Source organism: Pygocentrus nattereri, chromosome 28, assembly GCF_015220715.1.
Source record: "Pygocentrus nattereri isolate fPygNat1 chromosome 28, fPygNat1.pri, whole genome shotgun sequence".
Classification (NCBI taxonomy): Eukaryota; Metazoa; Chordata; class Actinopteri; order Characiformes; family Serrasalmidae; genus Pygocentrus; species Pygocentrus nattereri.
The window spans coordinates 6,705,855-6,723,373 of record NC_051238.1 but is presented as its reverse complement, the minus strand read 5'-3'; the positions used below and the strand labels follow the sequence as shown (position 1 = coordinate 6,723,373).

At 40.5% G+C, this 17,519-nt stretch overlaps 1 protein-coding gene across 4 annotated transcripts in view; it reads right to left on the bottom strand.

The window, feature by feature from the left end:
• csnk1g2b (casein kinase 1, gamma 2b) overlaps window positions 1-17,519 on the bottom strand; it is a 63,837-nt gene that overhangs the window by 29,119 nt on the left and 17,199 nt on the right. For 3 of the 4 annotated variants that reach the window (XM_037535861.1, XM_037535859.1, XM_037535860.1), the window contains exon 3: window positions 3,170-3,239. In XM_037535861.1, the coding sequence (XP_037391758.1) occupies window positions 3,170-3,239 (70 nt within the window). Of the gene's footprint in view, window positions 1-3,169; window positions 3,240-3,392; window positions 3,541-17,519 lie in introns of those variants that run through there. The other variant, XM_017718176.2, reaches the window with a different exon arrangement.

The following is a 17,519-nucleotide window of genomic DNA, read 5'->3' as shown; positions in this document are numbered from 1 at the left end:
ACATTTCTGACTCTAAATTTCTCCAGAACAGAGCGACTATTTACGCAGAAATTTAGTAATAAAATTGGTGGAAGATTCTAGGGTTGGACCCAAATAATCGACTATTCAGATATTCGTTTGTTGCGTGGGTATTGAGCTTTTAATTTTGGGATTTGGATATTTTTTGTTACGTGTAGGCTAATCAATACATGTGAACCACAAAATATTGTAATGTTCAGGGTTCTTGAGAGAAACTTGGATAACTAACACACATTTTGGTCCTGCAACAAGCAGCAGCCTCACCAGCGCTAACAGCTAAAAACACAGCCCTCTGTTCTTTCACAGAAAATACACCACTCCACCTGTATTCAGGCTCTTCAACATAAATGCCCTTGGGCGAATGAACCTAAAACATCCCAGGATAAACATTTCTTCTCTTCAAAAAACCTGAACTACTTGGTGACTACTTGAACATAACACCACAATGCATTTCGTCAGCCCATCCTTGTACTATATCTATACTTTTTAATTCCACTGTCAAAATATGGCAGTACACACCATCTCAGCTCCGGCGCCTGACATCCCGTTCACTCACAGCAGCGAACGTCGTGCTAACGCGGTGCAAGACAGCAATATCTAAGCAGTGCTCTGCCATACTGAACTCTTACTAGGGCACAAAGTATGGCCTTCATACCTCCAGTCAGATCACATCTATCAAGCAACGGTTAACGCGTTGATACCCTCTATCCCACTGCTAATAGAGGCTAGTGGGCCTGGTAGATGAAGTGAAGCAGTTCACCAAATGAACAAGCTTAGCGTTGGACAAATGTTTATAGTTGACCAATATTTCAAAAACGATATTTGATAATGAAGGAGAATGCTTATTGGACACTGGGCTACTGCACTAAAATTCATTTTACTGCTTTTCACTCTACAAACATAAGCCTTGTGTTCTCTGTAAGGGTAATCCAAGCAGATGTCACAGTTTCTAAATTTTATAAACGTTCATAGATAAAATTTGCATTGGCAGATATATACATGAAAAACATCAGATTTGGCTTCAGCCCACATGTCCTAAATCAGTGCATCCCTTAATAAGTTTGATTAAAACTAAGCCTAAACCTACACCTTAACTTCCAGCCACAACACAAACCTTGCGTTTCAACAGATAGTTTAACAATTTGAGCCTCTTTAGATAATATACCAGGGACTTATTACTGCATGTATGATGGTGGTGATTCAAGGTCAACTTCTGACCTCTGCTTTCAAGACGGGTGTCTGATGCGGATCCCTACACAGGGCAAAGCTTTGAATATTAGGTGCTGATTACTGCCAAAGCTCAGGACGACCCAAGAAGATTAGGGTTAGGCTTATGAAATTCTTACTGCATATAGATAGATAGATAGCTAGATAGATAGTATATGCCGACATATACTGTGACACATACTATCCAATACATGTAGGACAGTACATTATAAGTACTCACATTCACAGTACATATAGTGCTATTACATACAGGTACTTACAGCTTTATAATACATATGATCCCTTACAAGCATACAAAAATTCTGTATAATAGAAGTTGTATACAAACATTTGTGTATGTGTGAGTGAAAGAGTGAGCAAGCAAGAGAAGCAGCAATTCTTGAAAGTCAACCTTGCAGGTCATTGATCAAATAGACACGAGCATTCAGGCTTTGACCAAGCTGCTCAATCTTTTCATTTAAGGGCTTAAAAAGGATCAAAGATCAGCCTCCTGGCCCTGAAACACGTATGGCAATTTCATTCAGCCAGGCCAGCTGTTCCACCTGCTTTACCAACCACACAGCTTGAAGATCCATCCTTCATCAGCTCATTCACAAAGCTGAGATCATTCTGATCAAAGTGACAAATGTACTGAGACATATTTCTCAAGAAATAAGCCACCGCTCTGTGCCTGCAAAGACTGCTTACACCCATTAAAGCTGGACAAAAAAGAAGAAAAAAAAACAAGCTATAAAACATTTCTACAGCAGCTCGCAAAGTTTTATGTGAGATTATAATGGACGTAGGCCTTCAGACTTTGGAATAATGAACTATAGCTTGGAAATCTGAGTCATTTTTAAAACTACAGGTTAGATATTATTGACGAAAGAAATATGTACGTCGACACGGCTCGATGAAAAGTTTTTAAAAAATTGATGCATTTAAACATGAACTCTACTGGCAGTACAAGCTTTGTGATGCTCACCTTCTGTTTAATGATCTGTTTAAAAATCTGTTACAGTTAAACATACTGCACCAATCATTAACTGATTTTATTAAATCCTGTAATGAGTACTCGATATCAATTAGTAATGAATTGTTCTATTGTACATTCGAACGTGCACTGGTTAGATCCTGCTGGTGTGGGTTCACTCTCTAATTGACAAATAGCCGTTACCTCTTTAAATAACAAATAATAAAACAGCTTGCGTGCTGACGCACCTGCTGGGGAAACTTCATAAATGTTAGGTGGGAGACTCTCATCCACATGCTTTGGACATCAAAAACCGAGGTGTTTTAAGCCATTACTACAGGGAAGCTCTGGAATTCATTTATTTATTTGACACTGGGTTACTGCACTAAAATACCAGCATTTTACGCTATAAACACAAATCTTGTATTCTCTGTAAATGTAACCCAGGTAGATGTCCAAGTTTCTAAATTTTTATAAACGGTTATGCATCACATTGGTATCAACAGATACGTACATGAAAAATATTAGATTTGGCATTGGCCCACAATTCCAATACCACTGCATCCCTTAATAGACTATTAAAACTAACCCTAAATCTTCACCTTAACTTCACCCCAAAACCTGAACCTAGTGCTTCACCAGATTGTTAACAATGTGAGCCTCTCTAGACAATCTACAGGGGACTTTCCACTGCATGTATGAAGGCATTTACTCAAGGTTGCCCCTAACCTCTGACCTCTCCTGAACTGCAACCCACTAGTCAAGCCTTTCCTCCACTGTCTCTCAGCCGAGAGGTGAAGCGCCACATCAAAACCATCAGAGCTCGCCGCCCCCGTGGTTCTCACAGCACACAGAGCAGGCGAAAAAAAGAAGCCACACAGGACGAGGAGCAGGAAAAGACTGTGTACAAACAACTCTCCTCCAGCGGTAGACAAAAGCAAAGAACAGAGAATCTGTGATCATTACGCTTACCTGAGTTTCCCAACTGTTTATAAAATCTGTACTCCAAGTGAAGCTGTGGCGCCCTGGACTTAATTGGCTCCTGAAAAAAAAACAAAAAAAACAAAACAAAAGAAACATCAGGGGATTAAAAAAAGTGATCCAAAACATTCACTGCAAACAAATAACGTGACAATCTCTCACTGTTGACTAAGCAAAATAAACCACTGGCTTTGGGATGCAGCGCGAGACATACTGAAGTATAAATCCGAAGAAAAGAAAATCTCTTTTCTTCCAAAAGCCAGTAGCATGTAGCGAGATTACTGTCTGTATAAGAGATGTGTGACATAACATTCCACCAGCTGAGCCATAATGTTAAGAACGTCAATCTTCATCTGAGGCAGCTTAGAAAAGCCCCCTGCTGTTAAAAGAGAAATGACGGAACAGTGTCGCATTTTATAAACACATCTACCAGGAAGTTGCTCAAGCAGACAGTCACTGTTTTCATTTGCTTCATGAAAACAACTCTGATAAATGTTCGCATTTAACACATTACAAGACAAATTAAATCAAGTCTGACAGGAAAACTACCTTAAAACTTGTTCTAACAAAGTTTAAATGATGCTGCAACAACATTTTCAGACAAATACAGAATTACAGCGTTTAAAAAAAAAAAAACACTACAAATAAGATCAACACTACTTCAAGCTCACTAATTACATCAATACAAGGCCATTAATGTCAAACATGATGGGAGAAAGGAACTGAAGGGGAAATGACTCAAACACCACTGCATCACTGCTCTAATTGCCAATCAGCAGCAAATCTCCCTCCCTCTTTAAAAAATAAAAATGAAAATGGGAGAGTGGACGCTTAGAAAGCTCTCCAGTGGTTAATGGTATGTGTCAGGGAAAACCCTGAGCAATGCTTCCATCAGCTCTGCAGGCTCTCAGGTTACAGAGGAGCGTCCATCTGTGACACCCAGCATGCACTGGGAGAGCCGCATTCAGGCCAAGGCAACATCTGCTGGCAGGAAAACGCCCAAGGAAACGTGACCACTGGACAGTGGATCTCCAGACTCACAAGCCAGACCCTGGGGTTATCTCCAGAGAGTCTTGTGTGGTTCTCCACTCAATGTAGTCTTGAAGTGTCTCTTTTCAGCTTCAGACTTGCTGCCCACACTTAAAGATATTTACTTAATGATTCACCAAAATGTAACTAAACTGAAATTTACACAGACGTGTCAAAGGACAGAAATTCGTATCGTTTAGGACCCCCTCTAGCCCAGCATAGTGGAGCGACTTGACGTGCCATTGACTGCACAAGTGGATAGAAGACGCCTGGAGGCATGTAGAGCCATGCCGCCTGGAGGCATGTAGAGCCATGCCGTCTAGAGGGATGTAGAGCCATGCCGCCTGGAGCCATGTAGAGCCATGCCGCCTAGAGGGATGTAGAGCCATGCCGCCTGGAGCCATGTAGAGCCATGCCGTCTCGATAGCCACCCACAGCTCCACGGTATTTGTAAGTGCAGGACCTCAGGTGCAAATGGACCTCTCCAAAATATCCCACAAAAGCTTGATTAGGCTCATTTCTGGTGAAACAGCATCCCACACCATTCCTGGGAACTCTAGCTCCTCAAACCAATTCTGCACAACTTGGGCCTGATGGAATGGTGCATTATCCTGCTGGAATACGCCATCTTTGTGGGAGTACATGAAGTCCTTGAAGGGATGCAAATGGACACCAAGCAGTGAAACATAGTGGTTACCGGTCAATGACAAGTTTAAGTGAACCAGTGGCACCAAACCAGGTCACGAGAACACGCCGCACACCAGTATGGAATGACCACCAGACAGCACAGCACCTTGCTGACAACTGGGGTCCATGGCTTCATACGATGTGCGTTACCCACAAACCCTAACAGACCAAAACGATTATTACTGTGACTCATCGGACCACGCCACATGTTGCTAGCTCTCTAGGGTCCAGTTAGCAACCTTACGAGTGAGGTTCCGTGCTGTGTCCAGTGTCGTGGTGTTAACAGAGGCACTCTGGTGGGTTTTCTGCTCCCATATCCCATGGAAGTTAGAGAACTCTGCGCTGACCTGCAGAATATGAGCGTGGGGCCTCCTACATTTCAGCCAGACGCTGTCGGTCACAATCATTAAGCATCCTTGGACAGTCACTGCACTGTCCTCTGTGGGTAGTAATGCCTTCTGTGACGTATTCCTGGCACACACGTCACACTGTGGACTGAGGAATCTTAAATGCCCACACAACTTCAGAATGTCCCATTCGTTTGGCACCCACCATCACACCTTGCTCAAACTCCTATAATTCACGTCGCCTTGCCACGAGCACACTGGTCAGTGTTCACTCTCAAGATAACACCTCACAACTTATACAGGTGTGGGCATTCCCAAGGCGACCCCTGAGAAAACACTGCTTAATCAGTTTACACACTGCTCTCTCATCACTTTCGGCACGTCAGTGTAGAACACAATTACCTGAACAATGAAACCAAAAACTGAAAAAAGTTAAATTAAAGCAGTTTACATGAAATCAACTTATTAGAATTATTATTATTGTTCATTACTAAGGTCATGACTTCCTCTTTTACTTTTTATAACGATTTGGCAGTCATTAGCAAATTTTACCCCTAAAACTGAGGCTTTGTTTCTGTTGTTGTGCGGTATTCTGCGTACCAAGTCGAATTAAACCTGTAATGGAAAAGTTATTGGGTGTTGTCTTTCCTCTTGAGTCTCAACACAAGCAATGGTTACAAGTCTCTTCTCTAATGTACCACAGAAACTGAGAAATAGTTCTACACAACATGCTTACTGTTGTTCTGCTGTTCGAAAGCGCCTTTGCAGAATGGATGTTAGCTTCATATTTGCCAGCTTATTTTCAGTTCCACCTTAAGTGGTGAGGTAATTACATACTGGGTTCCACAGTCAAGAATCAGCTTTGTGGAATGTTAAAAGAACAAAGTGTTAATCACTAATCATTAGTTCCTAAATCATCCATCACAGATACGCACCTTGTTCTTTCACCAGGGAAACAACTGCCAGTGATCAAAACTAGGCATGTGGACGCGCTCCATCACAGTAAAGTCGGCGAGGAAGGCTTATGCTGTGCAAACCTGTTCAATTGCTTACGCATTTCTTGCAGGTGAGTTTTCAAGACTTTTGTGTAGCAGCAATTCAAAAATATTTCAGAACTCTACAAAACAAAAATTAAATTCTACATCGATTTCAATTGCATCAAACCTTCATTAATGTATTACAACAAAGAATTAGTGACGCACCAAAATGAAAATTCTTGGCCAAAACTGAAATTTAGAACACATTTGGCTTGTATTTATTAATTTAGCGATAACTAAAAAGCAATAAGAGAACGACAGCTCATTTAAAACAGCTTGATAAATAATATTAAATATTAAAAAGATGCAAATACAATACTTCTTGGATTCCCAAAAGTATGCATTAAAGTTGACTTCCAGAATGCCTCTGCTAGAACAGCAAACACCTCATATTTTTAACATGCCAAGCACGTGAACACTGCTTTGGACCTCCTGAGCTAAAGCATGGACAGAACAGAAAACCAAGCTGTTTCACTGCTGGTGATCTGCTGTTCGATCAGTTTGAATGCATCCGCGCTGACCAGCGAGAGTGTGTTTAACCTTCATTTCTAGTTTACACTGGCATTCAGATTATTTGTTAATGCTGCACTATGTAGAATTTGGAGATCCGGAGACTTGGATTGTGATCAAGCAACATAAGAACATTTGACTGTGCTTCAGACTCCACAATCAAATCTGCTGATTACAAGCGCATTGAAGAAGCATCATCAAGAGTCCAAACCTGGTCAAGGAAGTGAATCATCTACGATCATGAATCGCCTGCCAAATCTTCTTTAATATAATGCTGGTTTTGCAGATCTAAACATCAAGCCGGGCCACCTTTTTGAGCCTGTGCGTGTGATGTCAGGACATATGATGTGGTCTGAAAAATCTTAAGATGTCTGTTCCGACGCTTCTATTAAAATGATTAAAAGTTTTTTTTCTCCTCCTGACTTGTTAAAAATGATGTAGCATTATAAACAATCTTCTGATTTTTCGGCCAAAAATTTCTGCCTTTTTCCTCTTTCCACTTCCAATTACATCCGGGCAAAAAACATTTGTGGCATTGATACTAAAAACCTGTATGGTTACAGTCCTACTGCTAGCACACGTTACCACCCTAAAAAGAACGTTTTCACAACTGTAAATAAAGGGTTTCATCACAACCGACTGAGCTGGATCAAGTGTGTTAGAGCTATAAAAACCCAAAAGGGGGCACAATGCTCTGAGACTGGAAACCTCCAGATTAGCAGTGTCACGTTGGGACAGCAGAAAATCTTACCAGCCCACAAGCACAGTGGCTACTGCTGATAGCCAAAGAGACACACATAAATAATTTTAGAAAAAACAGATGGCTTACAAATAAGCCACCACAGTGCATTCTAAAATGCTTACGGTGAAGGAATACAGGCTCACAGCGGTTTAAAGTGCCTTCAATAAGCAAAAATGCATTCGTGGAAGCAGCCAGACTCCGTCACCACGCATCACCTAACACACTACATGCACAACACACACAAACAAATCGCTCCTTCATAGGTCATTCGATTTAAATACAAGCTGTCACAGCAATCAACTTCATCTGCTGGACTATGACGCAATGCAGTGGACAGTTGCACATAAATGGCCCCTTCTTGGAAAAGTGTGAAGGGATGTAGGAAAGATCAGGGAGATACACTCCCTAACGTTTATAGCAGTAAAGAAGCATGTGTTCCCTTGCCCCATCCCAGTGACCTCTGATCTCTACCAAGCTGCCACGTCTGTCATCTGGGCCAGCTGCAGTATTAGAGCTCAACATCCAACAGACCACTGCTGATTTCAACTCTTCTCTCTCATTCAGCTGCTGCCACGCATCTGATACACACCTGCCAGCACACACACACAAACACAGCACACACAGACTAGAGCTGGGCGATTTATTGTCTACACCAGTAGAGAAGAAGCACGACTTTGAGCCAAACACGGTCAAAATTAGTACTTGCGGTTTTTGAAAAGGGGAAAAATATTAAGTTGTCTTAGAACAAAGTGTCCAAATGTAATTCTTCACTGAAAATTCTATATACAGCTTTAATGGTGCGGCAGTTACAGTTGCAACTACAAAGCCTTGGTCACTTTCCTGCTTCAGTCTTCACAGGCGTGCTCCAACAGTTTGAGCGGCTGCAGGTCAAGACCATAAACATCAGCCGTGTAGAACTATTCCACAGCTTCTACGAGGGACATTAGACAGGCAGTTTATAATCTCAGTTTCTGCGGAGCATTAAAACCCACTTAATATTCCACTTAAAAACACGACACCCCAAGGCTACCGTTAATGCATGCCAGCACCAACAGTAGCCTGCATTTTACAAATAATTAAAATTTTCAGAAACGACAGCAAAAGGTGCAAATTGTAATCTAAAAATAATAATGAAAATTACTGCCTTGGATGAGCAAACATTCTATGGACGCTGGATTTCATGGCACACACTGTAGCAAACATGCCAGTCATTTTAATAGGGCTTATTTTTTAACTTCATTTATTTTACCAACTCACTTTTTGGCCCAGTGTCCGCACAATTTTGGTTTCGTTTTTATTATTAATAAAATTTATAACTTCTTAAATACACAAAAATGATTAGTTCTATGCGAATGTGTTTGCTTACACATTTCCAAAACATCTACTCAAGAAAGGCCAGTATTTGCAGTCATCATCCAAAACCTAGTTCATCTAATCAATCCTTTGTTATATTTAATCAGGTGCTGCTGATGGGATTTAATAAATCCATGCGATGACTAGAATGCAGAAGGAGGAACCAAACCTGCGTTCTAAATGGGAAATATGACTATTTATTATTACTGTAATAAATTACATGACAATATGACATGGACTACGATCACCAGTACTGCAAAAATATATACCAACACCAAACCTACCCAAACTGCATGTTACAAAGAAGACATGAATAGTCCTGATTTTACATGCCACTAAATCCAGTAAATGTTTCATACTAAGTGATTTATTTTATACACGGTTCGAACTTCTAAAATGCCAGAAAAAAGTTACATATAAAAGACCATTTAAAAATGTTATGACACTGTCTTGTGAAAACATCTTGAAGTATTATGTGAATTATTTTTATTTCCACCCTGTATTTTTCCAATCTAACCAAAAATACCAATGCATTTTTAAATCATATATTACTTTTTACTGTATTTATGTTGGACGGCACAGTGACATGGTGGGTAGCGCTGTCGCCTCACAGCAAGGAGGGCCTGGGTTCGAGTTCCCGGCTGGGCAACCACTGTCCTCTCTGTGTGAGTTTGCGTGGTCTCCCAGTGTCTGCATGGGATTCTTCCCACAGTCCAAAGACATGCAGTCAGGCCAACTGCACAGTGACCGATTGTGTGTGTCTGTCTGTCTGGCTGCCCTGCGATGGCCTGGCGACCTGTCCAGGGTGTATCCTGCCTTTCGCCCAATGACAGCTGGGATAAGTCATGTAAGTCAATGAAACCAGACCCCGCCCCCCCCGCCATTTCTCCTGGTCCATTCACCGTGAAATTTACACACAATGCAAAGGGAAACGGGTCTTTTCAAATCATCAAAAACTGAAAAATAATCTTTAATGTACTTCCACAGAAACAGGGAAAACATACTGCCCAGATAAACATTTTTAAGTGATATTCATGGATGAAAGACTTTTGCGCAGTACTGTACCTTTCAAAAGGTCAGGTTTGCAAAACCTGAAAACAACATGCCTCTCTGCTCCAAAAAAAACATGGTTCACTGCGTAGCTGACAGTTTTTGTAATAATGTCATGAGAATAATAAAGCTGCTAACATTTTACAAGTCATGCCTCACTGCGAATCTTTAGCACTCATTAGCATAAGAATTGTGCATTAACATAATACAGCTGAGATCACGCTGCACTACATCAGTTCAGCACAGAGCATTCCTCAAAGCTCTTCCGAATATTAGGATACAGTTCTTGGTATAATAATTCCATCACAGGATATGCAGCTCAGTCAGTTTCCAGGGATTAATGACCCATTTTGTGCCAATGCGACTGCACATCAGAAAGGGGATGAACACGGTTTAAAGTGATACTTGCTGTGCTACTCGGCAACAAACACGCACTGAATAAATGCAACTTTCTAAGCATATTAAGTAACCTGGTTAATCTAAAAATGATCAGTTCAGTGAAGTTTAAAATTAGGTCAAGTTAAAAAAGCTGCATCATTTTTACAGAGTGCAACAAGACAAACAGCTTGCTCAAGATATCTACTCCTGTCGTAATACTGGCCTGTATGTCACAGCACAGACGGCAACGTGCCAGTTCTCAGTAAGAGAACTTTTTATGTTGTAAACATTCATGGTAACGACTGCATTGAATCTGTAAGCATTCCAAAGAAGTGAGCCTTTTTTTTTTAATCAAAACGGGGGATGCACCGAAATTTTGGACAATGAAAGTGGTCAACTTTCAGTAAAGATTCAGATTCTGGGCCAAGTAAAAGACCAAAAATAAATAAAGAAAATAAAAAATTTGATTAAAAGGTTCTACAACGAAGTGTCAAAATCCAACAATTTGCATGATAAATAATGACTATTCTAGGAAATGTTGGTTCCACATGGAACTTTTTCAGTTTCTATGAGGAACATTTAACATAACATTTCTAACCACTGTCCATGTAACAAGAACTTCTCCACTACAGGTTTCATGCCCTATCCCAATCAACATGCTGTATACAGCAAAACAACTGAAGCAGAAAGTCCCCAGAGACATCATCTTCACACTCAGTGTTTGAAATTACAACACCGTGACAGGAGACCATGTGTGTCTGCGTTTTGGTCTTGTTTTCGTTACACTCCTAGTGTGTATAAAGACACACACACACACACACACACACACACACACACACACACACACACACACACACACACTGCTTTTATACAGCAGTGAAATAAATAAACTGGGTCGTGAACGTGGCATCTAATGTGTTTTAATTTCTTTCGCCAAATTATAGCTTCTTAACAAGCAGCTTGGTGCTGTCAGAGTAACGAACTCCACCCACTTGCTGCTCAGCTGGCAGTTCATTCTCCAGCTCCACAAAGACCAACTGACAGTAATTTAGTGTCGTCTCATCTTCAGAGTTGGACCAACTCGGTTGTTGGTTAAATGTAATGTTTTGGCGATTGTGTTCTGACACAACAAACATGTTCTGTATATTTAACATAGTACACAGGTGTGCACAGGTGTACTACGTGTACTCATTGATTCCAGCAGCCAGTATTCCAATACGGAGAACACCTCACATCTCACATCAAGCCAATACAATTACATTAATTATAAATGACAGCAAAATTACCTATATTGCGTGACCAAAGTTGTTCAGATTAAAGCTTCAATGTCTCTAAGCTTTGATGATGCATAGAGAATCAGTTACATAATGGAAATTATCCAAGAATTCATAGGGCAGAAACTCACCAGGTCATTATGAAACCAGCATCATGCAAAGAGGTTCTTGTGTGCTGGGTTAAGGAGGTTAATCCACGTCAGGCAGTGATATTGTTTCATACTGTACTGACAAGCGCTTCGTTTAATTTCTAATACTGGGGGATAATACTGCCTGGGTTTCGGGCTGCAACGTCTCAAAATTTAATAAACTCTTATTAATCTGCTCCAACCAGCCAAATGACGAAAAAAAAGCCAGGTTAAAACCAGCAACGGCCTGATTTTGGTGAACAGGAGAAACCTGCATGAGGTTATGACGAATCAGGAGTGAATTAAAGCCACATCTGATCCAGTGCACAACCTTATTATTCTAATATCTCATCATAAATCAGTGCTTGTGGGCTCTGCTGACTCTCTTCGGTGGCATGTGAGGTAAACCAAGCAGGTCACTCAGCGGTTTTGTAATAATGAAAAGCTGAGGAGGACCTGCGTTAAGGTAACAAGAACACACAGTGCCGTTCGTGCAGGTTGAGTTCAGACGCGTTCCGATGATGCTTTTCTACAGCCAGGTGATTCATCACTACTGCTGAGTGGAGCAGAGGGAGCGCAGGTTGCAGAGGCCAGCAGAACCAAACAGAACACGATACAGGCCTTTTTGAATGTGACCATCAGCATGTTTTGTTTAAAATGGCAACCCTGCATTTTGTGGTCTACAGCACTAGCATCATCTTTATTCTTATGCATCATGGTTTCTCTGAGAATTTTGTTTCAGAAGGGCAGAAGAGGCCAAAATAGCTTTATGCTTAAGTAACTTTGGCCCTGTAACCAATGACAGCAATAGTCGATTTCATATTTAGCTTCATAATGACCTGCTGACTGCAGCGACATTTTTAAATACAACTACATTTTAGTGAATAAAGATCACCGTCTAATTTTAAGTCGCTCTTTATTTTGCAGATGAAGAGCAGATGCAGCTTTACTGCATGGTAATTATTTGAGGACTGCTCTTACTGACACTTCTGTACCTGATTAATAGCCCCGTAACTACACACTGTATGACTAATTCAAACAGCTCTAGTTGATTTGAGGTATTTCTAAGGGACTCCACTTATTTGAGCATCTGGTGGTGTCATTAAAAGATAATTATGCAGTAAGGAAATTAAATGGCAGTGTTTTACCCTAAGGAGCACTGTACGTTGTAAAAAAGCTGCTATAAATAGTTTTACAATGCTGAAGTCAGAAGACCAAAAGTCAGTGATCCTTCATTTATTAAACTTCTAGTCAAAACGTTCATCAATCACAAGTTATTCATTTTTAGCTGTTAAGGAAAAAAAAGCAGAAAAGCAAAAAATTACACAAAAGCCTTAGAACCTAAAGGTGATGTCCAATATTTCAGTGGCCCGCTCTCTGCCCGTTTTACAGCTTTGCTCTTTTCAGGGGACTTAATTCCATAAATAAAGAGTAAATGAAAGTATTATTATTTTTATGATTATTATTCATTATTACTAATCAGTGAAGCACAGCTACTAGAACAAATGAGCAACAGGAAATGGCCACCAAACCTGAAATCTTGGCTGGCCATGACATTTAGAACAGAGCATTAATGTTCTGCATTGGCAAATATGAGATTAACCTTTTTAAAAAGCTTTTTCTTGCCTATTTAGCACTGTAGTAGCACCAACCTAGAAGAGGGAGGGCCAAAACAAGTTCCTCTGGTGCCCATAACTACATTTTTTATGGTGGCAAGGCCGAGCACCACCGCAGAGTCACTGGAGAACAATAAATCACTGGACTCAGTGGGCATATAACCATACAGATCCGGCCCATTTGGCTTGTCCATCACTTAGCAGTAGGGGAGAAAAGGGACACTGGCAGTTTTCCCACCCAATGAGGCTACAGCCAACTGCATTCTCAAGGCCTCATGGCACATGATCCACTAGGGCTGGGCAACATCATGTAAATATTCCTCTATTTCAGCACCTGCTGAGCTTTAGACAAATGATGAAACGAACACAATGTATGTTAAGCAGTGAAGAAACTGCTGTACTGGAGCACGAACTTCTCAGAACAAAGTACGGACACGGTGTTGTGGTTGCAGTATTGAAGCTTGGTATATGATGCAATTCAGCACATCTAAAGGACCAGAACAGAAAGTGTTTAACTTACATGATGATTACACAGCCCAGTGTAAAAGTTTGAATACTGCTGATTTTCGAAGTGAAAATGGAGCACAATTTCTATTTATTTACACAGGCCTCATTTAAAGGTTTTTTCCTCTAATCTATTGAACAGCAGGTGCGCATTAAAAAGTGCTGAAATTAGTTTCCACTCACAGGCTGCACAATATACCCGTCAATTAATTACTGTAATAGTGGCCTTCGCAATACGGACATCCTAAGAAAGCTTTTTCAAAGCATCACTTTGTCTGCTGAGAGGATCCTGACCAATCATAGACACTCGCAGTGCTCTGCAAGTGTTTCAACAAATCAGGACATTTACATGATGCAACAAATAATTTCAGCTTGGCTTGAACTAATTAGTTCAACTAAGAGCCTGGTTCAGGAGTCAGCAACCCAAATGTTAAGAAGAGCCATTTTGTCCTTTCAATACACATCAAACCACCTTGGGAGCCTCAATATTTCAAGTTCATTTTGACATCTTCACTGTAAATACATCTCCGTATGTGCTGATGTACTAGTATCAGCTAAAAAAGTCTAAACAAAAACCACTTTTCTCGCATCTCTGGCAGGAAACTTTTCCTCAAAAGCAGAAGTTTCTTGAAAACCATCTCTCAACTTCCAATTTTTACAGAGGCCGAATGGCTTTTCATTAGCCAGCATCATTAGCCAGCGCCGGAATGTAACTGCTGCAACATTTAAAGCTGAAGGGAAAATTTTGAAGAAATTGACTTCAACTTTGCAACTTTTTACTGTTTCACAGTTTCTTGTTGCGAATTAAACATAACACAAAACTAGCTGGAGTGCTTATAAATGCAAAAGAGTCTGTCGATTCATCTCTAAATGATCTGTGTTCATCTTGAGCCTTTTCGTCAGCTGCTAGATTGGCGAGATTGTTGCCTGCATTGCTGTGACCAGCAGTCTGTGCACTAATGTTAAAGAGTGAATTAGCAGATATAGGCTTCATTAACTACAGCGTTTAAGACCATTTATTGCTAAAATTGAACAATCAGCAGAGTTTTATCTAAATGCATAAGAGGACCATTTGTTTTTACCTACAAATCTAGTTCTGCTGGAGCTGCTCTGGAGCTGCTCTGCTGTTATAAAGTAGCTGATTTATGGCAATTCTAACAAACTAATTTGAACGGTTGGTGTTGCCATCAAAACATCACATCAATGTTTTTACAACAGGTTCACAACATTTTAATAAATCGCAAGGTTTATCGCAAGGGTCCTATTCAAGATCCACCCACAAAAGCAGTCTTTTGTTGCCAGGTTGGATGAGCTTTACAGAATGTTAGCAAACACCCCCATTCACCCTAATGAGAAAGGATAGCTCATGCTGTAGAGTCATTATATATTGCTGCTGTCAGAACAAAAACTTCAACGTCTATTTTTGTCTTTTTTTTTTTTTTAAACACAGAATTTCAAAAAGTCCAGCTGACCATGACAACGTGGCAAAATTTCATGATGAACAGACCAAGAGAAATGCTCCAAAAGTGCTTGGAAAGAAATCTAGTTCATCAACTTCCATTCAAAGTTATTATTTTTCCGTCTCCTGTAAAGTTGATAAGGTTTTGTTCTGACAGCAGAACATGTGCTACAACTTCTCAATGATTGAACAGGATTTTTGCCAACTTTCCGTAAAGCCTGTAACAACAGTTACTCTGATAGGATGCGTTTTCAGCGGCGCGTGGGACGGCCAGCAAACACTATGAAATGAGATTTAGTCCATATCACACAGGCCTGGTTCCATCATGAACCCAACTTGCAGGGCTCACCTTAGAAATGCTAGGCCATGTGTGCTGGCCCTTTCTGCCAGCGTTTCAGATCAGATTTCAGGCTCCCAGATGGAGGCGGCAGCTGCAGCAGTCCGATCGCGGCGCTTCAAAACGCAGGCGGATAGGCAATGCGATCCGCTACCAGGCCTTACTGGCACAACACAGTAATTCACAATGCTGGAGCTGCTCACAGCAGGCTGGTCACGGTAGCCTGGACTAAAGAAATGGCTTACTTTCATTTACTGATTGCATTTTTGACCGAAACATCCATTTAAAGGAGAATTCCACCGATTTTTCTACATTTCTGCATTATTCGATCGCTGAGAAACCAAATCATTCAGAGAGGTTTGATGTGAAATGGATCAGAAAAACTTAACACTGACTTTTATCACAGTGGTGGTGGATTACAATGTCCTGCAGTGAACCTATAAAATGTTTATATGTAAATCCTGCGAAAGGGTAAAACGGTCAATCTGGAAAAAATAAGGTGTCTTTGGACTATTCTTGCAAGTATCTCTGCCATGAATATTAACAAAAAAATGTTCAAACCTATTGTAAAACATTGTCTCAGGCAGCATATTCATAACCAAAAATAAATAAATAATTAATGCAAAGCAGCTTTCAGAAGAATTAAACTATTTGGACGTCTGGTTCTTATTACCTCCATTGCACCCTCTGATGCGGTACATTTCTCTAAAACAGTAGATTCCACTCCGAACAGGTTTGTTTACTTCTTACCCAATTAATTATCCAAAAGTGTGCAAAAATCTGTGAAATTCCTCTTTTACGTTCCTTGTCCACTAGAAGGAAGCATACAAGTAATCCTGCCTGGACCTTTTCAGCATGATGTAATTAAATTGTGCCGAAAGGCATGAAAGACTCAGCCATAAGACATGGCAAATATCAAGAATGGAGACTTGAAAAGCAAGACGATACAACAACACTTGTAACATACGAAGTGCAAACACCAATTCTCTCACTTTACATGCAACAATATCCTCCACTCCCTGCAAGCATCTAGTGATCCATTTTCACTTTCCTGTGTAGATGAACAGGGAAGGTCAATATCACAGATTTTCAGAAAGAGATTGAACACTATGTGAAACACTACGTGACAACAGTAGTCGCCAACGGTTACTGTCAATCACATGTCTGTCGCTACCAATTATTAGTAATTAAGTGAACTAGAGATCACTCTAGATCTGATTAATCAAGCTATCAAGAGTTTTAAAAAGGCCAAAAAAGGACTTTTCTTGAACAACAAACAATCCAAAATACTTAATTAGAAAAAAAGAAATAATAAGGAAACATTTCAAGTGTGTATTAAAATAAAATACATAAAAACACTACAAGCAATACATGCACATTAACTGACGTGTGCATAAGGCTCTGTTTCATCAGTAGGAGAATGTTCAATACGCATCATCCAAATGTCCATCTAATCACTGCCTTTTCACAGAGAAGCTACATTTTAAATCAATTTTAACTCATCAACCGTGACGGCTCTATGAGAGTATCTGATCAATATTTGCTGATTGGCATCACTGCAAGGCCAATCTAGTCATCTAAACATACGCCTATTATCCGCCAGTCCATCCATCCAGCCACTCACTCGTTCTCAAGGTAATGGAGGGAATGACTATAACAGAAAAGGGAGAAAGGGAGAGTGAGGAAAGAAAGACCAGAGCAGGTGTGGAGGATTTGGGAGGGATAACACTGACTTTCTCCCTTTCTCACGCAGGGAAAGGAGAGGGGAATCATATTCCACGGCGACAATCACATCCAACACGGGCAGAATAATGGAGGAGCGTAAGTGGATGATTCAGCATTTTCCCCACAAAAGGTTATAATTCAGCAGTAATATTCAGTATCACCACA